This window comes from Thunnus albacares, chromosome 23 (genome assembly GCF_914725855.1).
Source record: "Thunnus albacares chromosome 23, fThuAlb1.1, whole genome shotgun sequence".
Classification (NCBI taxonomy): Eukaryota; Metazoa; Chordata; class Actinopteri; order Scombriformes; family Scombridae; genus Thunnus; species Thunnus albacares.
The window spans coordinates 3,044,854-3,072,687 of NC_058128.1; the positions used below are offsets into that span (position 1 = coordinate 3,044,854).

The 27,834-nt window shown below is 37.4% G+C and overlaps 3 protein-coding genes across 11 annotated transcripts in view; 1 reads left to right on the forward strand and 2 right to left on the reverse strand.

Moving 5' to 3' along the window:
• The first annotated feature begins 286 nt into the window (after positions 1-286).
• Positions 287-15,613, forward strand: LOC122975300 (thymidine phosphorylase). Of its 2 annotated transcripts, XM_044343663.1 has the most exons (11): positions 287-379; positions 467-1,244; positions 4,203-4,326; positions 4,409-4,611; positions 5,979-6,077; positions 6,495-6,624; positions 7,824-7,942; positions 8,513-8,675; positions 11,614-11,841; positions 13,631-13,771; positions 14,611-15,613. In XM_044343663.1, the coding sequence occupies exons 3-11, from the start codon at positions 4,209-4,211 to the stop codon at positions 14,760-14,762; spliced, it is 1,353 nt and encodes a 450-aa protein (XP_044199598.1). In that variant the 5' UTR covers positions 287-379; positions 467-1,244; positions 4,203-4,208; the 3' UTR covers positions 14,763-15,613. The 2 variants fall into 2 exon arrangements, with proteins under 2 accessions (XP_044199598.1, XP_044199599.1); XM_044343664.1 differs by having other exon boundaries at positions 307-1,244.
• A 622-nt stretch (positions 15,614-16,235) lies between these two features.
• On the reverse strand, positions 16,236-19,423 carry lsm8 (LSM8 homolog, U6 small nuclear RNA associated). Its single transcript, XM_044343665.1, has 4 exons — positions 19,183-19,423; positions 18,956-18,996; positions 17,360-17,487; positions 16,236-16,569 (listed from the first exon to the last, which is right to left on the reverse strand). Exons 1-4 carry the CDS (start codon positions 19,211-19,213, stop codon positions 16,479-16,481), a joined length of 291 nt encoding a protein of 96 aa, XP_044199600.1. The 5' UTR covers positions 19,214-19,423; the 3' UTR covers positions 16,236-16,478.
• Positions 19,424-26,401: 6,978 nt separating this feature from the next.
• grip1 (glutamate receptor interacting protein 1) overlaps positions 26,402-27,834 on the reverse strand; it is a 72,986-nt gene continuing 71,553 nt past the window's right edge. For all 8 annotated transcript variants that reach the window (XM_044343673.1, XM_044343668.1, XM_044343670.1 and 5 more), the window contains one exon: positions 26,402-27,824. In XM_044343673.1, coding sequence (XP_044199608.1) covers positions 27,531-27,824 — 294 coding nt within the window. In that variant the 3' untranslated portion in view covers positions 26,402-27,530. The remainder of the gene's footprint in view (positions 27,825-27,834) is intronic.

Sequence of the window (27,834 nt, forward strand, 5' to 3'; positions counted from 1 at the left end):
GTGCACACCTGATTTTGCTGGAGGACCAGTGTAGACTCATCGTCTGGTGGGTTGATGAGTGGTGCAGCCTCCTCCCTCTGAGTGGCAAAGCTGGCAAAGAACCGGTTCAGGGCATCAGGCAGTGTGGTGTCATCATTTGGCAGCGGATTGTTAGTTTTGTAGTCCGTCAGTGCCTTGATGCCCTTCCACATACTGCGGGGATTGTTGTTATCAAATTGATTTTCAATGCATTGTTTGTATTTGCGCTTTGCAACCCTGATGCCTCTACAGAGTTTCCCCTGTGCTTCACTGTAGGCTTGTTTGTCTCCTGACCTGAAGGCTGCATCCCGCTCCCTGAGTAGTGCCCTCACATTGCCATTAATCCACAGCCTTTGATTGGGTAACACCTTTATTGTCTTCCATGTTGTTACGTTGTCTTTGCAAAAATTAATGTATCCACAGACTGACCCAGTACATATTCCTTCAGGTCTGTTCCCTCTGCAAACAACTCCCAATCTGTATTGTCAAAACAGTCCTTCAACATTGAGGTGGCTTCCTCAGACCACACCTTTACTCTACAGATCAATGGTCTGTAAACTGGGGTCAGAGTGAGGAAGATATGATCTGAATGTCCTAGATGTGCCGATTTGTGAAGACCCAGTCAGTACGTTGTTCTCTCTTGTGGGGACATTCACATTCTTGTAGAATTTGGGCAGTTTGGGACCAGTTTGAGATCTGTATAATTGGAGTCCCCCGCTACAATGATCACACAATCCTGGTGCGATATCAGCTGTTTGTTGGTGCTGTCGTGTAGCTTTTCCAGTGCTAACTTAGCTTTGGCTTGTGGAAGGATGTAGACTGCCATAATTATTATTCACATGAATTCCCTCAGTTGGAGGATTTTTCATGCAGGACTTTTACTTGTAATGGAGTATTTTTATTTTGCTGTATTGGTATTTTTACTTAAGTAAAGGATCTGAATACCTTTTCCACCACTACAAATTAGAAATTCTCATAGTTCATAATAAACTGTCCGAAACCATACACACACAGAATATGAGCCAAAGCCAAACTTGACAGACAAGTCAAACAGGGGAGGGGAGTTGTAGACACTCAGTAAACCAGAGCTGAAACCTAATTGGTCCTATTGACAGTTAACTTCCTCCTCCCTTCTCTCCCATTGGCTGGTGAGCTCTTGACCTGCAGCTACTTTATGATGAGCCTCAGGATCGATAGCACTTCAACAACTGCAAACATCAGACCAGGTACGCTGCTGTTTGTGTGTGCGTGTATGTGTGTGTGTGTGTGTGTGTGTTTGTACTTTTATTACTGACATTAAGGGGACAAAAACCTGTTAGTTTGGTTGTTTAGTGTCCATGTTCAGTGTCTGTTTGTGTTGTATATTGTTTTATGGCATTTTAAAATGTGTAGTTGTATTTGTAAATGCATATGTATCAGTATGAATGTATGGGTACATGTGTGCATATAGATATAAGTATAGTTTTATATTTTTATGATGTAAAATCATGTATAGTTACTATTTCTGTTTTGTAAATTCTGCTTCTATTCAGTTGTTAACTGAGAGCATGAATGCTAATAAACTCAAGAGGCTCCTTTGTTAAAGGCAAAGATAAACTGTGAAAATAAGATCAGGAAGAAGATAAAGTAATAACCTGCTGGAAATTTATGGTGTATCAGACAGATTATTGGACACACTTTGATGACTTTTACATCTGTGTTTCCTCTGTATGCTTTCAACTGTGCCGCTGCTGATATTTCACATTGTAAATAATAACCAAGACAAATGCAAATCAGATGCAGTTTCTCTGCTTCGAGCAGCTGGCTGGTGCTGGTGGTGAGCAAAAGTGAACTGGTTTCACTTCTGGTCTGCTGTGTGGGTCAGTGTCTGACCAATATGATTCGCATCCACACACATACACACAGCAGACAGCAGAGCACAGAGGTGGAAATTACTGTAACTTTGTTGTGCAACCTGGAAAATTACTTATCTGGGGAGTGAAACAGAATTGAATCACAATTTTTCATTGTTTTCACAGTAAAATTTGAACTTGACATAAAATCACTGAGAGTTAATCCCTAAATCAAGTCTGTAAACTTGCAAGAACAATTTCTGCTTTACAATCAGTTTTCAATTCTAAATCTGACTTTTTGCAAAACATTACACACAGTTCTCTACATTAGTTACAACATTGAAAATTAAAATCTCTTGTGTTCCTTTGGAAAGCAACGCCAATCAAAATGCCGAGCCTTATTTACCAATTAATAACAGTCACTCCTCAGAGGTGTAAACACTAGTTGCTTAAGTTGTTCAATTAGATATCAGAGCTTCAGCACTATAACAAGGCCACAGATGAGCCTCCCCGTTTAGCTAGAGCTAGAGGTTAAGGAGTGAGAGGAAGAGGAGGACGAGGACCAGGAAGGACAGTTGTTGAGATCAGGGCGGCACTGGTTGACCATGTGCTCAACCATGCGTCGGGTATGATGGCGGCCGGGCAGAGAGTTCAGTATATCCCTCGTGATGTAGATGTGGAGGCAGGATGCAGCTTAATTTCTTTTTTCTTATATTTAACATTTGTTTTTGTCTTTTTGTGTTCAGATTTTTGAAAAAAAAAAAAAACAATTTTCATTTTTTACATATTGTTTTTTGTTTTGTTTTGTTTTTTGACAGAAAACCTTTTCTTTATCTTATGTAATATTTTTTCCCGGTTTTCTCCTGTTGGATGTTCCAAAATACTGCATTTTGGAAAAAAATATAAAAAATGTCACTGTTTTGCATTTGTGTATTTTACTTATATTTGAGTAGATAAACATTACTGTAACAATATTTTACAACCAGCAACAGTGTCACACTGAAAATACAAAAGGCATCAACCTACTGATATTTATATCAGTGTTTTTTTTTGGTTGGTGAAAAGATCTTTTCACATGATGGTGTGTTTGAGTCATTTTGATGGAAAAAAAACATTTTGGAAAAAGATAAAAAAAAACAGCTTTGAATGCAGCGTTTGCTTTTTCTAGAGATTTGTAGAGTTTTGCATTTTGTTTTTGTGGTTTTGTGTTTTGAGTTTTCAGAAAATGAGCCAAAGATTCAGAAAACATGTGTTTAAACAATTGTGATAAACTGTAAGGAAGCAGGAGACTGATTGTAGACTGGTGTATCAGACAGATTATTGGACACACTTTGATGACTTTTACATCTGTGTTTCCTCTGTATGCTTTCAACTGTGCCGCTGCTGATATTTCACATTGTAAATAATAACCAAGACAAATGCAAATCAGATGCAGTTTCTCTGCTTCGAGCAGCTGGCTGGTGCTGGTGGTGAGCAAAAGTGACCTGGTTTCACTTCTGGTCTGCTGTGTGGGTCAGTGTCTGACCAATATGATTCGCATCCACACACATACACACAGCAGACAGCAGAGCACAGAGGTGGAAAAATATCTGCTTGGTCACTGTTGATAGACTGTTGCTGGAAACTTTCAGAGAGAAAATATTCTCAACTGCAAAGAAGACAGAAGAGGAAAGACGATAAACATTTGAAGAGAGGAAGAAGCCATATTTCATACTTTTACCCGCTTCAACTCAAGATCAAACTAGGGCTGTGTGATATGGCCTAAAAATATAAATCTCGATTTTTTTTCAAGATTGGGGGCGACTCATGATTTTAATCAAGATTTTTATGGAGTTTGACCAGTTGTTTTAGAATTGTAGATGTTTAGATGACACCTTGTTCTTTCTCATGTTGGCCGTTTGATGCAGAAAAATCGAGTCCATTGATCCAGTGTTTGGATACATTTTTACTTCATATTTGTAATTTTCAATACAGAAGTCTCAAATGGAAAAAAGATAATGTAACATCAGAGGCAAAAATTAATCGACTGTAAGGCCGCAACCAACAATTATTTTCTCAATTAATCCCTTAGTCAATTTAATGTTAAAAAATGGTGAAAATGGCATTTACAATTTCTCAAAGACGGAGGTGATGTCTTCAGTTTGCTGGTTTTGCCTAAAACCGAAAGATATTCAATTTACTGTCATACTGTACCAGCCAAAAGTTCAGACACACCTACTCATTCAAGGGTTTTTCTTTATTTTTTTCTGTTTTCTACATTGTAGAACAATAGTGAAGACATCAAAACTGTGAAATAACTGAACTGAAATGGAATTATGATTATCGACTGTTTTCTGTTTGGTTTTGTTTCAGGCTGACATGCTGTCCATCCCAGATCTGATCAGGAGGAAGAGAGATGGCGGAAAACTGAGCGACGAAGAAATCAAAACTTTCATTAAGGCTGTAACGACCAAAACTATACAGGAATGTCAGATAGGTACGAAGAGAAAGACTCACACAGCTCAGACATGTTCCACATGTTCCTCAGATCATCTTATCGTCAACGTTATCTCTTTAAGGGGCCATGTTGATGTCTATCTGGCAGAAAGGAATGGTCGACTCGGAGATCGAGTCCCTGACCAGGGAGATGATGTCATCAGGGGAAGTGATGTCATGGCCAAAAGAGTGGGCGGGGCGTGTGGTTGACAAACACTCAACAGGCGGGGTGGGAGATAAAGTCAGTCTGGTGTTAGCGCCCGCGCTAGCTGCCTGCGGCTGTAAGGTAACAACACAACTACAGCGAAACTTTATTAAAGGGACAGTCCCACATTTCTGGAAATCAGATGAGGTATCAATAAGTTTAATCTCTGGGCATCTCATGTTTTATTATCACAATCTTATTGCCAGACAAAAATGTTGATATTTGAGGATTCTCCAGTGTTACACTCAAGGACGTAATAAGTCAGAGGTTCTTCAACCCAAATATAAAAGTACAGAAATGTTATTTTCAGGGAAAAATAAGTCTGAAATTCCTTCACAGTCACAGTCTGCAGGTCTGTTGAGACTCAAAACGGCTAATATAGCCAATCATCTTTATTAGTTTTTGACAAAAAAAAGTATTAATTTCACAATGTTTTACACATTGTACAAAAACATTGAACTATGTAATGGTGATGTAAACCATGGTCACCATTTTAGTTGAGTACAGCAGCGTAATGTTGCCACCACGTCAAAAAAAGAGAGTGTTTTTTGATATAACAAGAAAGTATCACATTATACTGAAATGGTTTTCTCGTTATATTAGGAGAGTTTACTTGTATTATTTTGGTATTAGAATTTTTTCTCATTATAACAAGAAAAACAACTCGTTATAATGAGATGAGATTTATAATGAGAAAGGTGTTTGAAATATTAGACTTATACAAACAGCAGTGTTGTTGCTGCTGAAATGGCGGAAATTGAACGATTGACTTGATCAAGTCTTATTTTTACATAATTAAATTCTGCTCCATGAGACGTAGACAGGGTTGTTATCACCACGCGGACGCTGAAGGATATCGTCCGCTCTGCATCTCAATCAGAAAAAAGAACCAAGCCCATTAAGTCACCATAAAAGCATCTACTATTATGAGAATATTTTATTATTATAATAATGAGAAAAGTGTTTTACAATATTGAAATACATTTTCTTGTTGTACGCGAAAATTGTTTTTGTTAAAACAAGAAAGTTCTTGTTAAAACTAGTTATTTTCTCACTATAATGACAAAAGTGAAAGGCATTTTTTTACTAAGGTTGGCACTTCTGAGCGTGTTGACAAAGTAAATTTGGACCTGATGATGCATCAGATGAAAATCAAGGCTAAGCTAGGCTAACACATGCTGGACCTCTCTATGTTGAGAAGAGGACTTCCCTTGTTGCCTCAACGAGTGTTTAAATGTTTAAGCTGCTAAATGTTGAAACTATCCTGTCGTAAACGGAAAAAAAAACAACTTATCTGCAGAATATAAAATTAAACACCTTTCAATAGCTAACATCACCGCTTTAAATCTAAAATGTTGATAAATAGTTTACTACTTACATTTATATACTGAGAGACAAATGTTGGTGGCATGTCTATGGCGTCATAACTTCAGGTGTGTGTTTGTCAGGTGCCTATGATCAGTGGGCGGGGCCTGGCTCACACAGGAGGAACTCTGGACAAACTGGAATCAATTCCCGGATTCGAAATCCGACAATCAGCAGAACAGGTGCAATAAACTATTTAATTTACAACAAGTTGTGCATTTCTTCACTGTACAGACAATCTAATTGGAAAGTTTTGATACTAAGCCGACACCATACATGAATTTCTGATAGCAAACAATACTTTTTTAATACCTTATAAACATGTTTTTTCTACAAAATCTTTTTCTTTCCACTTAATGAACCAAGCCAAAGTTCTCAAGTATTAAATATTGTCTAAACACAAGCAGCCGTACAAGAAATATGGTCTAAAACTGAAAAAATGATTCCTTAAATCAGGAATCTCACCAAAGAATAAGTCAAGAAAAGTACAAATCTTTTGGTATTTTATATTTCAGTGGGTACCAAGAAAGTGTTGAGCTTCAGTGTTTAGTCTCATCTATACCTGTGTACTAATATACGTGAATGTACTGACTGTTCAGGTTCAGAAGATCCTGAGCTCAGTGGGCTGTTGCATTATGGGTCAGACAGAGACATTGGTTCCTGCAGATCGAGTCCTGTACGCCCTGAGGGACGCCACCAGCACTGTGGACAGCTTGCCGCTCATTACTGGTACTGAAATGGAACCAATAACATTACCTAGAACCAGCAGTGGTAGAAGTATTCATATATTCACTTCATTTTACTGAAGTAAAAGTACCAGCACAGCAATTTAAAAATACTCCATTACAAGTAAAACTACAGTAAAAGTACATAAGTATTATGAGCTTGATGTAGTTAAAGTATTGCAGTAAAAGTAGTGGTTTGGTCCCTCTGACTGATATATTATTATATATGACATCATTAGATTATTAATAGTGAAGCATCAGTGTTAGAGCAGCATGTTACTGTTGTAGCTGCTGGAGGTGGAGCTAGTTTACACTACTTTATATACAGTTAGCTAGTTTAGTCCAGTGGTTCCCAACCTAGGGGTCGGGCCCCTCCAAAGGGTCAGCAGATAAATCTGAGGGGTGGTGAGATGATTAATGGGAGAGGAAAGAAGAAAAAACAAAGTTCTGATACACAAATCTGTTTTCAGTTTTTGGACTTTTTCTCTAATCTTTGATTTTTGCTGAAATATTGGATCATTTGAACATTTATTGAAATGAAAGCATGTGAGAAGTTTAGAGGGAAAAATCACTATTTGGTGGAGCTGTTAACAACTCATAGACATGTGAAATGTGACCCCGACTACACACTGCTTTTTGTAAGACGTCAAAAGCCAAAAAGGTTGGAAACCACTGGTTTCATCTTTAACAATGTGTTGTATTTTAAAAGCTTGTTATATTATCCATTGTGTCAAATCTTCATCTGAAAAGTAACTAAAGCTGTCAAATAAATGTAGTGGAGTAGAAAGTACAATATTTCCCTCTGAAATGTACTTAGTTACTTTCTACCACTAAGAGCCTCACTGAGGCAGTGCTGCTCAGTTAAAACCATCTAGGGCTGCAACAAAAATATTTTTTCTTACCAATTAATTGTTTTAAAAGTCGACCAAATCTCAAAATTTTAGAGTGTTTAATTTAATAAACAGTAACTTCAAAAAGAATTGCCCATCACATCATATATGATAAAACAAGCAACAAATCCTCGTATCTCAGAAGCTTGAAACAGCAAATGTTAACGACTATAGCGATTAACTGATTATCAAAATAGTTGCCAATTTATTTTCTTTCCATTGATAAATCAACTAATTGTCGCAGCTCTGAAACTATTTCAGCCATTTAACAATAAATTAAATATGAGGTTGTTTTTTTGTGTTGTTTTTTTAGGCTCTATTATCTCAAAGAAAGGGGCGGAGTCTCTGACTGCTCTGGTGTTGGATGTAAAGTTTGGACGAGCTGCTCTGTATAAAGACCTGGAAAGTGCTAAAGAACTAGCACAGTTATTGGTAAGTACGTTTTAAAAGGTGAATCATGTAATAAATATTTCACTTAGTATATAAACCACTGGCTTGTTTGACACAGTTAGCACAGTTAGCCTAACAGTGCTCTTTTCAATGGAAATACGTTTTTTCAGTCTACTTTGCTCTTTTTAAAAAAAAATCCGTCAAGTTACTGTCAATCAAACTCCACATTTTATGCACAGACATTTAAAAACATCAAAATTCAGAATTTCCTGATGAAGTTTTAATATAAAAGACCTGCAGAAAGTCTTCAGTTAATCTGACAGTAGCTTTACAGCGTTCAAAAAAATGGCAAAGTAGAAGTAGTTGGAATTAATTATAGGTACTTTCACCCCTCTGCAATGTGTTTTATTTGGTATTTATTGGTAACTAGCCCTATTATTATATTATTATTATTTGAGAATTTGCAGTACATCATAACATTTGGCAAGTGCTCAAAACTACCAAGTAAATTACTGGTAATATCCCCCTAATTTTAATATGAAAAAGAACTGGCTAGTCACACTTAGAAGTCTATGATTATTATATGAAATAATGTTTTTATTATTATTTTAGGTGAATGTAGGAAACAGTCTCGGAATACGTACAGGGGCGGTACTCAGCAGTATGGATGCTACGATTGGTCGATGTGTGGGCAACAGTCTGGAGGTGATCGAATCTCTGGAGACGCTGAAGGGGAACGGACCCGAAGACCTGATGGAGCTGGTTACAACCCTCGGTATGTATGTGACCATATGACATAGTTTAGATCTTTAGACATTTGATGATATGAATTGTTTTTTTGTGGTTTTGATGCATGAATATAAAACAATATGAACAAATTAGTACCTTATTGTGAAATTTAACAGTTGCTTAATACTTAATGGTGAGATTTAAACACCACTGAATTTATAGCATTTCATCTGCATTTATGTGGTTTTAATTCCCATTGTCTAATATTCCAGTAGGGGAGAGCGAGGTTACATGAGCCACATCAAATGTAAAAACATTTGATGATTTTACTACAATATAAAAGTGTATTTGTTTCAAATAATAGTTACTATATATACCTCAGGTTGTTGTGTACCCATGAAAATTAAAACAAGTTATCTAATTATTATGGTTTTAGAACAATGAGCCATTAAAAAAAGTTAGTCCTATGGCACAACTTACCTCAAGGTAGGGGTAAAATGAGCCCTCTATGGGTAAATAGTGTTACCATTAAATACTGGTATAAAAATTACACAAAATCAAACAAATTTGAGATAATTTTGATGCCATCAATTTAACAAAGGCAAGAACTCATACTTTTCAGTCAAAATGTTACCTCAACACTTTCAGTAAAGATTACACTGTGATCTTTGTGTGTTACATACAGAAAGAATGTGTGTGCAAATGTGTTTTTGTGTAAACAGACAGGTGACAAATTAAAGGAAAACCTGGTCCAGGTCTGAATGTTTGACCCCTACAGTGAGGGGATCTGGGGGCTCTGTTATGCTGTGGGGGGCATTTTGCTGGCATGGTTTGGGTCCACTTGTCCCCTGAGAGGGAAGGGTCACTGCTAATCAATACAAAGTAGTTGTGAGTGATCACCTGTCTCCTATGATCATAACATTTCTACCTTGATGGGAGTGGTCTCTTCCAGGATGACTGTTGTGGAAATTTAAGATGAATTCACAGAGAGCAAGTTGTCTTTCAGAGTTTTATTGCAATATCCAGAATACATATTTGCAAGTCCACATCTCCCAGTTTGCTCGGCTGAAGAGATATTGAATAAAGCTCAGTGTTGGTACTTGCATATACAGCCACATGCATCACAATCATCCCACATTCATCACCCCAACAGTTATTTTTAATTAATTCATTGTATCCCTAGGGAGTTTCTTTCAGTCTCTGCTTAGAATTAAGAGTTGAAGACTAAATCCTTATCTGCCTTTCCTCCCTGTACATTCCCTCTAAAGTTACAGTGACCCGAGCCACACACCTCACCATCATCAAAACACCAAATGAGAGAATATCTTTTGGATGAATGGTGTTCATCCCTCCAGAAGAGTTCAGAGACTTGTAGAATCAATGCCAAGGAGCATTGAAGCTGTTCTGGTGGTCCAACATCTTACTAAGACACTTCATGTTGGCTTTTCCTTTAATTTGTCACCCGTCTGCATGTACAGCATGTTTGCGTGTGGCTTAAATTTAGTCAACAATTAGGTATTTATTCATTAACATTGTAGCACTTGTAACAGGGATCAAACATGAACAGTGTCTCTAGTTTCTAAGATATCAGAAAAAAAATTTGGGGGTAAATTGAACCATTGACTCAACTTGCCCCAACATCACTGGCATGTTTTACCCCACAACCTCCATTTTGACAAAACTGTTTCATACAGTGGTTCAGATCCACAGTTATGCTAAGTTTATGACCTTGTTTTGTAGCTTACACTGACTTAAATTAACATGTAATAATGTCCAAAACTTTTGATAACTTTTTTTTTTGCTCTGTTCTGCTGACCACTCTCTCCATGTGCTTGAGTCCAAGATGGATTGAGTCATGTGAACTATTCTTTCTTAATTTGTGATCACATGATTACTTTTGCTTATGGTTACCTAGATAAAGGAGGTGGCTCATTTTACCCACTGGCTCTAAGGTGAGATCTTGACTCAAAACATTTTTTAAAAATTCAAGTTGCTAAAAATATTATAATTGGTGAAATTCAGACACCAAAATTCAAGATGAAAAAAAAAAAATCAAACATGAACATCTGGCTTTAGACAACAGTATTTTTACTTTTACTTAAGAAAATGATCTGAATAATTCTTCCACCACTGCAACCAACTACTGTATCAACTACCAGCTACTAACATCAGTTATTCCAAAAGCAACAAATCCAGTAAAAACTGTCAAACACACCTGAACAAGATAGATTTGCATGTTTTTCATATTAATTGTTTGAAAATGGAAAGTATCCACATCTCTACCAAGGTCAACCTGCCTCAGGTGACTGCAGCTAGCAGTGGAAGCTACAGTTAGCATAGAAAATGTTTGACTTGTGTTTGTTTCATCAGCTACAAACATTAGCAGCTACCTGTGTGGATAATGTTAGCTACAGCACAGGTTGCCTACCTGTCTGAAGTCTGAGGAAGCACCTTGATGCTCCACACTGATGTTCATGCAGGTTTCTGGACAAATTAAACCAGGTGTGGATACTTCAGGAGTGCTGGGAGATTGGAGCATTCCCAGCAAATACACTGGGAGGAGCCGATGGGTAGTTCAGGGGACATGGGAGAGTGGAGACTTTATATAGTTTTTACCATGACGAAAAAATAGTTTGATATAAAGAGAAAAACGTCTTCTTATATCGAAAATACTTACACATGTACACATGCATATGCATACATACATGTATACACAAAACATACACATACATATACTTATACATACACGTACATACAAATGCATATACACAAATACGGTATATACACAAATTTGAACATCCACAGTTCTATCACAACTGGGCATCTGCTGAAGAAGATCATGATATACGAGCGAAAGCACCACAACAGCTACTGAGTGAATAAATTATCCCAATTTGAGTCTGTAACTGTCACTTTAAGACATCTTCTATAATCAGCTGTTACACTACGATATGATCACATGACCACTGTTGTTGCTTCTGTAGGCGGCCTGCTGCTGAAGATGACTGGATTGGTGTCTGACCTATCAGAAGGAAGCAAACGGATTTCTGAGGCTGTGATTGGTGGAACGGCTCTGTCAAAGTTTCAGGCCATGATGGAGGCTCAGGGCGTGGCCAAACAGACGGCTCAGACGCTATGCTCCGCCTCCACAGACTACTTCAGTGTCCTGAGAAAATCTGAGCAACAGACTGAACTAAAGACTCCTGAAGACGGTAAGAAAAATACCATTAGAGAATATATTTCTCTGAAAATCAATATATAACTTTGTTTAGGGCTGAAACCAATGATTATTTTTGTTATCAATTAATTCTCTCGATTAATCGTTTGGTCTTTAAAATGTCAAAAAATAATGAAAATGACTGTTATAGTTTAGAGTCAAAGGTGACGTCATCGGGTGTCGTGTTTTGTCCAAACATCACACCGATATCTCAAAATATTGATTTAACTACCACGAATGGCAAGAAAACACAGTCAATCATCACATTTTAGAAGCTGAAACCAGCTAATGTTTGACATTTTTGCTTAAAATAATGATTAAAAGAATGATCTAAACAGTTGCTGATTAATTATCTATGGCTCAACTAATTGATTAATTAACTAATCATTGCAGGACTGTTTTGAAAACTCTCCCTGCTGCTATATTTTAAAAAACGCTCAGACATCCAATTGACAGACAGAATTTATGATCTATCAAACCAGGATGGTGTGATAGATCATTTTGTTGCATTAAAGATTTGCTATTCTGCAAGTCTCAGATGTCAGAGTGTCCTTAAACGCACCATCAGGAGAGTTTCTTTAACCTGTATTAAGATGATAAAATAACTTTGACCAGAATTAACAACAGTGGTGGAAAACGTATCAGACGAGTCTTTACTTAAGTAAAAATAACAATACTGCAATATAAAAAAAACTCCATTACAAGCAAAAATCCTGCATTCAGAATTTGGCTTAAGTGCTCATTGTTAGGAACAGCCTCTTTCAGTGTTTAATTATATTATTTTTGATGTAAACATCATTTTAATGTTGTATCTGGTTGCAATGGAGCTCAGATAAATGATGATGTCATCTTTAATTTTCTAAAATTATAAGCGTAATAAAAACAAAAACACCATTTTTAAGCCTCTTTCCACTTTTATTCAAATACAAATACAAATAATTTTGCTGCCTCAACAAATACAGATACAAATACAGATACAAATACTGGGCCCCTCTGCACATCCCTAGTGTATATATGTATATATACACACACATACATACATGTATATACATGTATAAGTATATATATGTATTTATATATATAGGTATATGTATGTATACGTAAAGCAATAAAAAGCTCAATATTAAGTAGAAGTATAAAGTAGAATGAAATGTAAATAGCAACTAAATCTGTACTTAAGTGCAATACTTGAGTTAATGTACTTAGTTAATGATACAGAGCTGATTTACAGCTCTGTATCATTGCTGAGGGCATATTCATATTTCTCCAAAATGTGAAGGAAAACTATTTTAAGCTTCATTACACTGATAAATAACAGTGTAAAGTAGATTAAATGTATTGCATATTATTGATTGGTATGCTACATTGGTCTGTAAAACATCAGAAAGTGTCTATAAATGATTATTCATACCCAAAGCTGAATTATTTAAACTACTTCTTTTTAACTGACCAGCAGTTTAAACCCTAAAAATATTCACTTTACTATCAAAGAAGATAAAAAAAAAAACAGAAAATATTCACATTTTAGTAGCTGGAAGAAATACATTTTTAAGCATTTATGCTTAAAACATAATAATAATTTAATTATAAAATGGTTTCTGATTAATTTTCTTATTGGATTTATTTTGTTGGGGGATAAAAAGATAAACATGGCCTCAAAATCATTAAATCTGAAGATACAGGATATTGATTGGACAGTGAAAACGGGCCTTTAGACCCAAAATAAAACATCGTTAACAACAAATAACTGATCATTGATTAGTTGTCTGTCTGTCGTCCTGCAGGAGTCGTCGTGGACATCGATGGTTTGGCTTTAGCTGAAGTTCTTCATAAACTGGGGGCGGGGCGATCAAAGGCCGGACAACCTATCAATCGCAGCGTGGGGGCGGAGCTACTGGTGACGCTGGGTCAGAAGGTCACAAAAGGTGAGAGGTCGATGATGATGATTTCATATGATTTCTCATGAACATGTACTGTTTGTATCACTTTACTAAAGCCAAAGACATTATTAACTTAATTGTATTGATGTCTAAAATATATATTCATAAATCAAATTTCTCCAATCACAAACTTTTAATTTTAGTCTTTTAAATTGATTTCAAGCAGGATATTAAAACACTTTATGTGCCTTATTTAATATTTGTTCATGTGAATTTCACAGTAATGTTTGTCGTCTGTCTCAAAACCTCTGGCTGTGTTTGATGTTTTTACTAAAGGATCAGTCTGGCAATTTTCTATATTTTTCTTATTGTCAACAAATCTCATGTTTGGATCCAAACCAACAATGAACTGATCTACTAACTAGTATTGTTTTGTCCAAAGTCTGATATATCTTATTCCTCCGTTGTTGTCCAAAAACTATTAAAAACACGTCAGTGAGTCACAGCGCTGCACTGGGTGACATGTTCCTTCATCATGAAGAGTTTGATCACGTTAGTTTGTTTAGAAACGGCTCCAAAGACTAATAACAGTGATCACGTTTTCAGTCTCCAGAGAGTAGTTCTGTGTAAGGCAGACGCTACTGAGCATGTGCAGGAACACGGTTCTGTTTACAGCTTCATTAGCTTGTTGTGTTTCATGTCACAACCTGTTGACTTTTTACTACATCATAAATTTCTCGAAGAACTTCGGTGTAGAACTTACACAGAACTACTCTCCAGAGACTGAAAACATGATCACTTCTCCTTTAAGTGTTCAGTAAAGTTCCTAAAAAAAAAATAAAACAAACCTCTTGGATGTTATTTTGTTATTTGTGTGTTTTCAGGTGTCTCCTGGTTGCGGCTCCATTATGAGGATCCGGCTCCGACTCAAAACCAGATCGATCAGCTGCATAGAGCTCTGACTCTGAGATCAGACCAAAACACACAAACACGTCACAAACACAGTTTGGTGAAAGAACTGCTGCTCCCTCAATAACACACAGTTTCACACTTTATTAACTCGTAAATACTAACAAACACGATCGATAACAAATGTAAAAAGTTTCATGTAATTCTAACATAACAACATTTTTTTTTTCATTCATGCTAACGACAGAAATCAGAGTTTAAATCTGCCTGTAAAAATGACAACATGTTAATAAACTAACTAGTTGGTGTAGTTTAGTTGTTAGTTGGAAAGTTTTCAGTGTGAAAGACAAAAAGATAAAATCTGAAACTGAAAGCTGAACTACTGAAAAAAAATAACTACACAACAAAACTATAAATAAGTGTATGAGAAGCAACATGATGTGCATGAAAAGTAATTTCTATTCATTTTTGGAATTTCTTTGAATAAATACACACACATATATATATATATATTTTCATTTTATATTTTATTTTTATTTTATATACTCTTCTCTGTGATACACGCAGCTCTCTGTTGAGCCAGAGGAAAAAAAATAAAATCTGAAACTGAAATATTTGTTTTAGTCATTTAAAAAAATAAATAGAATTGTTGGGATGTGTATATGAAATGATTAAAATAATATATTAAAAGAAATTCTAAAATCTGTTTGAAGTTCTGAATTGGAAAAAAAAAAATTAAACATTATTTTAATTTTTTTGTTTTTTTTATTTTAAGACCTGCTGGCCTCCTGTCTGAAGAGAACAAATATTTTACATTTATAAGTAATTTACCTCCATAAAAGGGACATTTAAGTTTTTATTTTTCAAAAAATGTTCACATATATTTGATTTGCTTGATGAAGAGTGAAAATATTTTTAAAACAAACCTGAGCATCTTTTTATTTTACATATTTTTTAAGTGTTTATTTCAGGCGTTTTGTGTTATATTTTGGGGTTTTTTTTGGTTTTGGACCAACAACAAAACAAGAAACATCCACCGTCTGTTGCAGCTCTGAAGCTTTATGTTGAAATCCGGACAGATAAGTTTGTTGTGATGCAGCTGTCTGACCAGCAGAGGGCGCCAAGACCAGATAAAAAAAAAGGATTGATATGATATTTTATTCTATGATCATTTAGAGTATTTTAACATTTGTTAGAGGTTTTCTGTGTGTAGCAGGTTACAACTGTGTTTCATTGTGTAATCCTGTATTGTGTACTAACAATAAAACTGAATATTAAACCTTATTTTGCCTCAATTTCATGTTTTAAAATACTTGAATGTTTTTTCCTCAGTTCCTATGATAGATTCTGTCTCGCAGCTCCAATCAGCTCATAAACATTTTCTTGAGAAAAGTCATTAGTTCATATGTGAAGTCTTTTCTCTTCTGTTTTCTAAAATTATCCTCAAATCTTTCACATTAAGCCACGACAACGTCATCCAACTTTAAACTGCTTTAGTTTCCTAAATAAACTCAGAGGTTTGGTCACAATATGAGAAGTAAACAATCACAATCTGACAGAAAGACTCGAAGGATAAAAAAAAAAAAAAAGCTCATCGAACAACAATTCACTTCTTTATTTATTTATAAAAAAATACAAACAGAAAAGTGTCACTACAGGAGTCTGACACTGAGTGAAACTCAGAACAGGTCTATGAAAACACACAAGCACACAACTCAGTCATGCTGTCATTTTGACTCCTGTTGCCATGGAGACGGCGGTCCTGCAGCAGGTGGTGGTGGTGGTGGTGATAGGGGTACGGGGGGGGTGGTAGGGTGGGGTGGGGGGTGGTAGGGGTCAGAGGTCAGTGGACGACAGAGTTGAGCGGTTCGGCTCTGATGTTTCCAAGATCCAGAGTTGAGTCTGTCTCCTCGTCGATCTCCCCGATCACCGCCCTGCAACACACACACACACACGCACACACACACACACACACACACACAGGAAGAGAAAGACATGAATCAGTATTGATGGAAAATTAAAAGGAGATTTAATTTTTCCTTTTACTGACTCTGATACTATTAACATGACTCTGAAATCATCGTCCACTTTAAAGGACGAGTTCACAATGTTTCAAGTGTGTCTTAAACCAGCAGTCAGGTGTCCATAGTAACAGTGAAAGAGGTTTTCCTCGCTGTACTCATTCCTCCTGTTCATACTGGATATTAAAAGATCCTTCAAATGTGCTTTCAATGGAAGTGATGGAGGCCAAAATCCACAGTGTGTCCACACAGTCATTTAAAAGTCTGTGTGAAGCTTCTATTCAGCTTCATCAGTCTGAGTTAGTCATATCAAGTGGATATCTGACACGTTTACAGTCTTTTTAGCATCAAATTCCCTCTTTGTGTTTCCTCGGACAGTGTTTCCCTGTTGAGCTGCAGGTGGAAGTATAGTAACAAAAAGACTTTGGCACTAAAAAGACTGTAACGTTGAAAGATATCTACTTGATTTGACTCATTTGAAGCTTCATATTATTCATGTTTGCACAGAAGGAGGACTGTGGATTTTGTCCTCCATCACTTCCATTGTAAGGTCATTATGAAGGGATCTACTAATGGTCAGTATGAACAGGAGGAATGATTACAGCAATAAAAACATGTTTCAATGTTCATTTGGGCTCCTGACTGTTGTTGAAACATTGTGAACCCGTCCCTTAAATCATCAGTGTTAGAAACTATCACTCACACGTTGTCGCCCCTGACGATGTAGAGTCCCAGCACCACCTGCTCCACACCCTGACTGGAGCTGAACACTCGCTCGTGACTCTCGTCCAGGATCAGGTTGATGGTCTGATCGAAGCCCTTCAGAGTGCCCTGAACGCACCACACACACAGATTACATCACATTCATTTGACGACCAGACGTCGTCTCTTCCAAACAAACAGAAGAGAAAACAACACTGGTGGACAAAATAATCCTCACGACTCTGGAAATATCTTCAAAACTGTCGGAAATGTTGCTAAACGACTTCCTCAGCTTTAAACAGACTTTAGCTCTGTGACTCAAATGTAATAATAATTAAGGCTGGAACTAATGATTACTTCCTTAATTACATTTTTAATTATTTTGTTTATAAAATGTCAGAAAACACTAAAAAAAAAAAAGTGCCTGTTATAATTTCCCAGAGGTTTTTTTTTGTTTGACCCAGAAACCCAAAATACATTTTCAGTTTACTATCAAATATGACAAAGAAAATAATTAAATCACATTTCAAAAGTTGAAACCAGCAAACAATTGATTGATAAATCAATCAGTTGTTTGGTCTATAAAATGTCGATCACTGCTTCCCAAAACCCAAGTTGACGTCCTTAAATTCTGTCGTGGAGGAAAACCAGAAAATATTCACATCTGAGAATCAGAGAATTTTGGCGTTTTTGTTTAAAAAAAAAAAAAAAGTCCAATACAGCAAAGTAAAAATACTCCATTACAAGTAAAAGTCCTGCATGAAAAATACTCCTACAGTAAAAGTACATAAGTATTATGAGCTTGATGTAGTTAAAGTATTGCAGTAAAAGTACATAAGTATTATGAGCTTGATGTAGTTAAAGTATTGCAGTAAAAGTAGTGGTTTGGTCCCTCTGACTGATATATTATTATATATGACATCATTAGATTATTAATAGTGAAGCATCAGTGTTAGAGCAGCATGTTACTGTTGTAGCTGCTGGAGGTGGAGCTAGTTTACACTACTTTATATACAGTCAGCTAGTTTAGTCCAGTGGTTCCCAACCTAGGGGTCGGGCCCCTCCAAAGGGTCAGCAGATAAATCTGAGGGGTGGTGAGATGATTAATGGGAGAGGAAAGAAGAAAAAACAAAGTTCTGATACACAAATCTGTTTTCAGTTTTTGGACTTTTTCTCTAATCTTTGATTTTTGCTGAAATATTGGATCATTTGAACATTTATGTAAATGAAAGCATGTGAGAAGTTTAGAGGGAAAAATCACTATTTGGTGGAGCTGTTAACAACTCATAGACATGTGAAATGTGACCCCGACTACACACTGCTTTTTGTAAGACGTCAAAAGCCAAAAAGGTTGGAAACCACTGGTTTCATCTTTAACAATGTGTTGTATTTTAAAAGCTTGTTATATTATCCATTGTGTCAAATCTTCATCTGAATCTGTAGTGGAGTGGAAGTATAAAGTAGCATCACAGGGAAATACTCAAGTAAAGTACAAGTACATCAAAATTGTACTTAAGTACTTAAGTACAGTACTTGGGTAAATGTACTCAGTTACTTTCCATGAAAACAATAGTTAAAAGGTTTTCTTTAAACTCACCACAATCATCCTGCCGTCTGATGTGACGATGGCCACAGTACCTGAGTCACACCGAGTTAAAGAAATAACTCTTTTCTGCACAAACACACGTTAAATTCACATTAATAACTTACACAGAAATAACCAGCTGCAGTCACAACCAACATTTAGCTCCAAGCTAACAGAAACAGCCTTCATTCATTCGTTCAGACAGTTAGCATGCTAGCCAGCTAGCAGCGGCAGGATACGGTTAATGTAGCTCTCCAGCGCGGTGGACATGCTGCTTCCTGCCGGGCTCGGTGCTTTCTTTATCCGGCAGCGGTGTTTGTGTCTCCACCGGTTAGCTGATGGTGAAAATGTGCAGAAACGTGACGGAGAAAGAGCAGCGACGGCGGCGGCGGCTAATGGCAACAAAACACCGGAGAACAGACAGGAGTCATCGAGCACCGAGCAGGCAGGAGAACGGAGCACCGAGCAGTGACGTCACATCCGGTTTAACGGACATTTATTGAACCAAAACTTTTTAAATAAACTAAAATCTATTATAAATAAACTTTAATAAATAAATAAATACGTTTTTACACAATTATTCAAATAAAATACAGACATCTGTGATATACAGAGCAGCAGGAAGCAGCCACGTTTACTAATATACCAAAGTATGGAAGTCCAATACTGCCATCAAAAAAAGAAAGGAGTTAGCATGTTAAAAAAAAAATACTTGTGTTAAGTAAATAAAAAAAGCACATCTTTTCTAGGAGTGTGAGAAATAAGGCACCTTTTGGAAATCAATCACTCCCTCCAGGAAATTATGTGATCACAATAATTAACGCAAATTCAAGAAATCTCCCCAGTATTTGCGAGAACTTGCAGTTTTGATAAATTACCACAGCTCTTCCACGTGAAATGGCCAAATCAACAGACCACTTGTGATTTGGACCAATTGTCGCATTCCATGTCGTTGTAACTTACGCCATCACACACAGCATGAATTCAGTAAGGATATAAATGGAACTCAAGTTCAGTATTTTCTTTTTTATGTAACTTTGAGACCGTGTTTCTCATGTTCTGAAAATAAATTTAAAAATTAGCACTAAAATATATTTTTTCTGGTCTGCAGTATGCTTTTTATCAAAGGAAGCAATTACACATGACTCTTCATTGATAGTAGTAAAAATCAAATTATTTTCCTTTGCTTGCAATTTTTCCCAATTCCCACAATTTTACCGCAAAAAAGAACAAATAAAACACTGCAAATTATATAGTCTTTTTGTTTTGTTTTATATGCTTGTGGCCTGGGGTGGGCGAATGGGGAAATGTGTGGACTGCATTGCTTACAGTATCTACAGTTTGATTAAATGGAAAATAATAATAAAACTATGCTGCAAAAAAAGTGAAAAAATGAACTGAAATATAATAAGTCAATCAATCTCCTCAATATTACTGAACATATAAACTCTCCTGGATAATGTAACAATCCTATAGGTTTATATTATGACCACTGGTTTCAATTATTTCAACTTTGTTTCTGAGAAATCGTGTTTTGTCTGTGATTTTAGTGGATGGCTATGAATACTACAATACCCATGAGCTTCTACCACCATTGTGATGGAGAAGAAACCAGTCAGAGGGGCGAATTAAAGTGTAAGTAATTAAAAATGCTTCGTCACTAAAGTCAGGAACAAAACGAAACTTCACAGCTCTTTATTATGTAATGATCTTGACTTATATCTCATTATTTTGACTAATAAGACTTAATTTTTTGACTCAGTATCATAATTTTTACTAAACATCATCATTCTGAAATAGCATCTAATTTTGACTTACTGCATGTGTTTTCATGTTGTTTTCATTTGTAGCAGTTGTAGTATTAGTGGTTGTATCTGGCTAGTTAAGTACTACCTGTACTACCTGTATTAGTATCAAGATTAATAGATAATATTACCAGTAGTAGTGCTGGTATTTACACGAGTTGTAGCACTGGGAGTAACCTTGTAGTAGCAGAAGTACTGGTAGTACAGTACATGTAGTTTAACACTAGTACTGTAAATTATTTTATCAATGCGTTGACATATTTGTTTAGTATATATTATGCAAATTATATTATAGTGCTTATAGTTTGCATTGGCTTCTTGAATTTCTTGTCACGTCTGTTTTATTTCTATGTTTTTCATGCTGTTGTACTTTTTACTGTATGTGTGCAAACAATGTGTTTTTATTTGATTGTATAATGACATTGTTTAATATATATATTAATATTTAATATAGTTTGCCCTTATCTAGGTCCTTTTTTGTTAAGGATGGTAATGGCAATGATATCAACATCATGTTATGTGTAAATGTCGTAATCAAACTGATGATTTTAAAGACTTTTCCCATGGTGCCACATTCAGGACAAACTTGACATTTCAGAGGTCGCTCATAGATATTTAGGCTTTTAGTCTTGTTATCAGCAGCAGACTTTTCTACCACTGCCAATACCAACATTCCCAGTTAGAAAACAGGTAAAAAAAAAATGAAGCAATAAACACCCAAATCACTAAATCCACCCTGATTGTTATATCTTGAACGAAAAACGAATTTCTGTCTAGTGCTCCTCATTGCACTTGTTCTTGGTCAGCAGCTACTTGAGAATTTGTACCATGGCTTTTTCAAAGTCACTGTCCTCTTAACGCTTGATTATCTCGCCTCCCTTGTAAATCGCTTTGGATAAAAGCGTCTGCCAAATGACAAAATGTAAAATGTAAATATCCTGAAAACTGCAACATGAAACAAGTTTGTATCTTGTGTGTGTGTGTTTATGTATGTTTCTGTGTGAGACGACACATGAAGTCCAGTCCTCCCAGCAGGTCTTCATCTTTATTGTTGCTCAGTAGTCGTCCATACAAAGGGGGGTGGAGGAGAGCAGTGGAGCCCGACAGGACAAACAGCAGGAACGTCATGCTACCAAAGTATTAAATTTGTACAAAAATACTTTACAACATCCCTGTTCCTTTAAAGAAAAATACAGTTTGGTTGGTGAAGCTACATGGAAACTAATCTGACCCACTATTTCAAATGGCAGTGCAATGCATGTGTGTGTGTGTGTGAGAGTGTGCATGTGAGTGTGTGGGGGCTGAGGTGAATCACTAGAGTGCAAATCCCTGCAATGTTACACACACAAACACACACACACACACATACACACATACACGAACACAGTGTGTATGGCTTTAAATCTCACACATCAAACCCTCCTTAAGCTACGCCCCCTCCGCTCTGTGGCTCATTCTCATTGGTGGAACAGTTTGTCTCAAGTCAAGCGCTGCTTCTATGGTAATCTGGTGGATTTTGAGCAGAGTATTTGTGTAATGTTAACCATGTGCTAAGTGAATACTAGCTCTGTTAGCCAGGTGTTAGCCTCATGCTAGGTGTGTGCTAACCAGATACTAGCTGTGATAGCCCTGTGCTAACACCTAGCTGTATTGGCACTATGTTAGCTGTGTGCTAACTGAACATTACCTGTGTTTCTCATATGCAAGCCCTCTGTTAGCTTTGTTCTTGTTGTGTGCTAACCATAATCTAGCTATGGTAGCATTGCTCTAGGTCTGTGCTATCCACATTCTAGATGTATTAGCCACAGGTTAGCAGTGTGCTTACTGAGTATTAGCTATACTAGCCTTGATTTAGGTCTGTGCTGACCATATGCTACCTATGTTAGCCAAGTGTTGGTTGTGTGCTAGCCCTATGCTAACACATAGCTCTGTTTGCCTTTGGTTAGCTGTGTTCAAACCAAACATTAGCCATACTAGCCAGGTGTTACCTTTGTGCTCGGTATGTGCAAACTGAGCAGCAGCTATATTTAACAGGTGGTAAACATGTTCGCTAGGTAATTGATGTTAGCTGTGTGCTAAGTGTGCGTTGACCTTATGGTAGCCACATTAGCTTTATGCTAGCTCTGTGCTCAGTGTTTGCTAGTCACATGCTAACCATATTCTAGCACTGTGCTTCAGATTCAGAACTTCACAGTTTAAGTTTTGGACGGAGCAGGACAGCCAATGACAGCTCTCCACACAGTAACAGCCAATCACAACTCTCAACGCAGTAAAATCCAATCACAGCTCTCCTATTGGTTGTTCGGCTCACAGAGGGTTTTTACTGGTCAGTGATGTTGAGGGAGGGTTCTGATTGGCCAGTTTGAATAGTGAGTTCAGAGTGAGGTGGGAGCAGGAAGATGTTGACATCACGCACACACACACACACACACGCACGCACACACGCACACACACACAGTTCACCGTTTAAACAGGGTTTTTTTTCTTGTGTAACATCGTTATTTCTGTGGTGATGAGGTGAAGGTTTTCAGGGTTTCATGGTTGTCATGGGAACAGCGATGGGACCGAACCATTTTTTAATCTATTTTACATCTTTTCAGGTTCAGTCGCCATGGAAACAAACAAACAGAGAAAACTGACAACAATCAATCAAAAACACACCGATCGATTAGCATAATAGATCACTGTTACGGGGGAGGGCGGGAGGGCAGGGGGGGGGTCAGGGTGGGGACATGCTTGGCTTCTTCCCGGGAGCTGATTGGTTGATTTGTGTGTAGAGGAAAACCAATCACAGCCAGGCAGGGAAGCGCTTGTTTTCTCTGTTCTGATTGGTTCCAGCCAATCAGCTGAATCGCTCAGAATTTCTCTCTGTCAGTCAGTCAGTCATCCTGGCTGCCGATTGGTCGAGGGAAGAAGGAGGGGTGAAGGGGATGGGAGGGGGGGGGCTTAACTGGCCTTGTGTTTAACACACATAACACACACATACACACACAGACACGCACACACACATACATACATACACACAGTGTGGCCAGTCCAACAGGTGTAAACAGTAGAAAAAGTTTCTTATTGAACTGCTCAGTGTTATCATCATCATCATCATTATCATTATTGTCATCATCATTATTATTACTCTTCCAGTCTGCAGCTTTTTCATGGCACAGAACTAAAATTTAAAACCAGTAAACGCTCAGTGTCTGTCCATCTTCATCAGGGATGGTCCGATCAGTATCAGCTGATGTTCATTAGAAACCACTTGATCGATTTTTCTTTATAAAATTAACAGATAATAAAAAAAACAGTCAATAAATGTCCCTCCACACTGTTTACGCTGCCAAATCTCTACTACAAAGGCTGGGTGTCATTTGAAATTTGTCGATACTGACGACAGAAGTGATACTTTTTGGTTTTGATTGTGTTTTGTTTTGTTTGTCCTGTTAAGTTTTTTCTTCGATGTATGCAGCTGGTGGTATTTGTTTGTTTTTTTTATCAACATATCAGTGTTATTTAGTTTTGTAGTTGTCGGCTATGTATCGTTTGTTTCTGTACATGCGTGTGTCTTGTCTTTGTGCCCAAATGTTCAATAAAAATAAACAACTAATAAAAAACAAAACTTTTTTAAATCCCCTAATTTGAGAAATGTTGACACATTTTTCTAAACTTTTCAAAACTCTAGATGAAAATTGGCATATTTTTGTTGAGAAAACAATCTCACGACAAGATCAATTTAGTTCTGGAGCTTAAATCATATCGCAGGAGTTTGTCAAGTTGTCCTGAACCTAAAAGTTTCTAGACTCTTGGAAACAACAGTTGAGAAAACGGATTGTTCCCCTCATGTATTGAGGTAACCATCAGTTTCTCTAAAAGATAATTAACCAACAGTGTTTGAAAAATTGTTAAAAATTGTGCAGCGGACGGAATATTTTTTTAGCCAGGCGGTTAGAAGAGTCTTTGAGGATTCTGAAAATACCGTCAAAACAACGGGAAGTGCTTTTAGTTTTTCAAACATCACCTGTTCATTATCTTTGAGAGACCTTGTGGTGAAATTGTTTCCGAGCTCAAGAATTAACTTTGAACCTCAGCTTGGCAAAATTTAAAAGCAATCTCATTAAAGATGAATTTACAAATCCGATCATATATTTGATACCAATTTTCGGTTGGTAATGTACAACACATTGCTACATACGCATTTCAGTCAGTACCAAAACTCTATTGATATTTGATACCCAGCCCTTACACCCACCTCACATACTCCGATATACCTCTTTATTGTAGTCATGGTTACAGTTACCATGACCATCATCTCTATGTAAACAAACTGTTTCGTTCAACTAACCGTAACCTTGCTAAGTATTTTCTAACCACACACAGACTAGTGATGAGTGGACGATACCTTGCGAAGCTTTTCAACCAAAAGATTGAGATTACTTACTCCAGTTCCGTAGTTTCCAGAGGAACTAATTGCATCCTGTTGTATCCCTCTTTGTGTTTCCAATAATAACACAAAGTCACCCTGTTGTTCTTTGTATTTACTGTTGATGACTCAGATGTTTCTGTTAGATGTAATGAAGTGTTTGATGGTTATTTATTTCTGCTTCAGGATGTAATGAAACAAGTTCCTACAAGCACTACATTTAGTCTCTGATTCCTTTGGTCAAAATGCAGGTTTTTAGTACCACAAAATGCTGTGGAAACATCTAACTGAAGAGAAACAAGGGACGGTATCTCGGTATTGTCCACCGATCACTAACTCTAACTCTGCGGTGATGCTGTAGCATGCTATAAGCTAACGCAGAATTTTTCAGGATTACCCTGCATTCAAGCAGCTGCATCTTATTGTGGTCTTACCGATCCCACCCTTCCAGATCCTTATCCTAACATGAACTACACCAAACCCTTCCTAACCAACCATCTCTCATTTTGAACTTAACGCAACCATTTTTAATTTCCTACTTGAACTTTATCATCTCAAGAATCGCACTTAACCATTGCCATCTTTAATCAGTCCCTCCAGGAAATTGCGATTTTGCGATTGTAATAACACAAATTCAAGAAATCTTCACAATATTTGCGAGAGCTTGAAATTTTGCAAAATTACCGCAACTTTTCCGCATGAAATGGCCAAATCAACAGACCGCTTGTGATTTGGACCAATTGTCGCATTTCGTAATTCAGGCGCACATTCGTGTGGAAGATGGAAAAATCTCACCAGCCAACAAAAATTACTGCCGTAGACCAAGCAAAACAATTCCCAAATGTTTTGGGAATTGCGGAGGGAAACTGTTTTGTACTCCTTGTAACATTAGTAGACCATGTGTTGTGCATGTTGAGGTGAAAGTTTATTTAATAAAGACTTATAAATGGAACTCAAGCATAGTATTTTTTTTTTAATTTAACTTTGAGCCCATGGTTCATGTTAAGAAAATACATGAAAAATTAACAATGAAATATAGTTGTTTCTGTGTGATGGCGAAGAATAAACTTTGGACCTCATGGACAGGAAGTACCTAGTATGCAGATTTTAACATCTACAAGTCCACAGCTTGACATTGACTCCTGTGAAATGATTTAAGAAGTGTTTGTGTAGTGTTTTGGAGAAAAATGTTAATTTTTCTCAATATTTCTCAAACTAGCACATTGAAAAAGCATTGTGTTTTTACTCTTCATTGGTAATATTCTTTTTAAATTGCATTATTTTCCTTTGCTTGGATTTTTTTCCCAATTCCCACAATTTTATCGCAAAAAGAGCACATAAAACATATCGCAATTTTTGAGAAAAGTCGCTGCAAAATCCAGTGTTTTTGGCCACAATAATCACAAAAAACTCCTGGAGGGACTGTTTAATCTAAAACCTGAACCCGACCATAACTTTGCTTCAAAAATTCTCTGGAAATGCAACAAACGTGGGGCAGCACCACTGCTACAAGACCAGGACTTGGACATAAAGCCAAGTTTTGAGGGTTTCTTTGTGTAAAAAGAGAAAAAGAAGTCGATCAGTGTTTGATCCTAATGACATCAGCCCTAAACATTCTGATCGAATCATCCCTTGTCTCCTTGGCAACCTGTCAGTCCATCAGCAGGTTCTGGATTCTGGACTGGATCAGTCCCATCAGTCTTTGTGCTGCTGTGGTTCTTGGCCAGTTGAACCAGTGGCCAATGGTTCTGGTTCTAGTGAGACCAGATGGACCAGGAGCCAAGGTTCTGGACTCATAGAAGCAGCGGTCATAGCTCCGGCTCAGTACCTGTGGTTCTCCAAGACCATGAACCAGAACCAGTAAGACTATTGGCTGCGGCTCTGGCTTCAGTAGGACCAGTAGCCATGGTTCTGTTACCACTAAGACCAGAACCAATGTGTCTTGGACCAGTAAGACAATTGGCTCTAGTTCCAGTTGGACCAGTAGCCATGGTTCTAGGTTTGTAGAACCAGTAACCATTAATCTTGGACCAGTAAGCCTGGCGGCTCTGGCTGTGGTTCCAGTTAGGATCAGTAGTTATAGTTCTGGTTCCAGTGAGACCAGTTGGACCAGTGTGCAGAACTGGTTCATTGCTCGGGTCCATCAGTGTGCTTTCAGGCTGCTTTAGCAGTTCAAGGGTCAAACTTTAGTGGTCAAGGGTCAAAGTTCATCCAGAAGGTGTGTGTAGCACCATGTGGGGGTCCACTCTGAACCAGTTTGGACGGGTCTAAACCAGTTTAAGTCAGCTTTGTTATACTGTTCTCCTCGCTGACCTCTCCAGTACAGTCTGGTTACCAGTTTAATCCAGTTTGATCCATTTTTTCTCTGCTATAAGGATTTATTATTCACAAGCCCCGCCCCCAGCCCTTCACCCGGTTGGCTCCACTTGATTGGACCACCGTCCTCCCCCTGGCCAATGGGGAGCTCCGACGGTCCCAGCTCGCTGCCAATTGTCTGAGGAGAGTGGCTGCTGTTGGTGGTGCCGTCCGTGTGATTGGCCAGCAGGCTGGCGGCAGAGGAGGCGGGGTTTCGGCTGATGACGAGCTCCAAGTGGTTTGAAGACTCAGCGATCAGAGGAACGACGAGGCAGCAGTCAAAGTCCCTCGTCCGGACGTGGTTTATCTGAAGACAG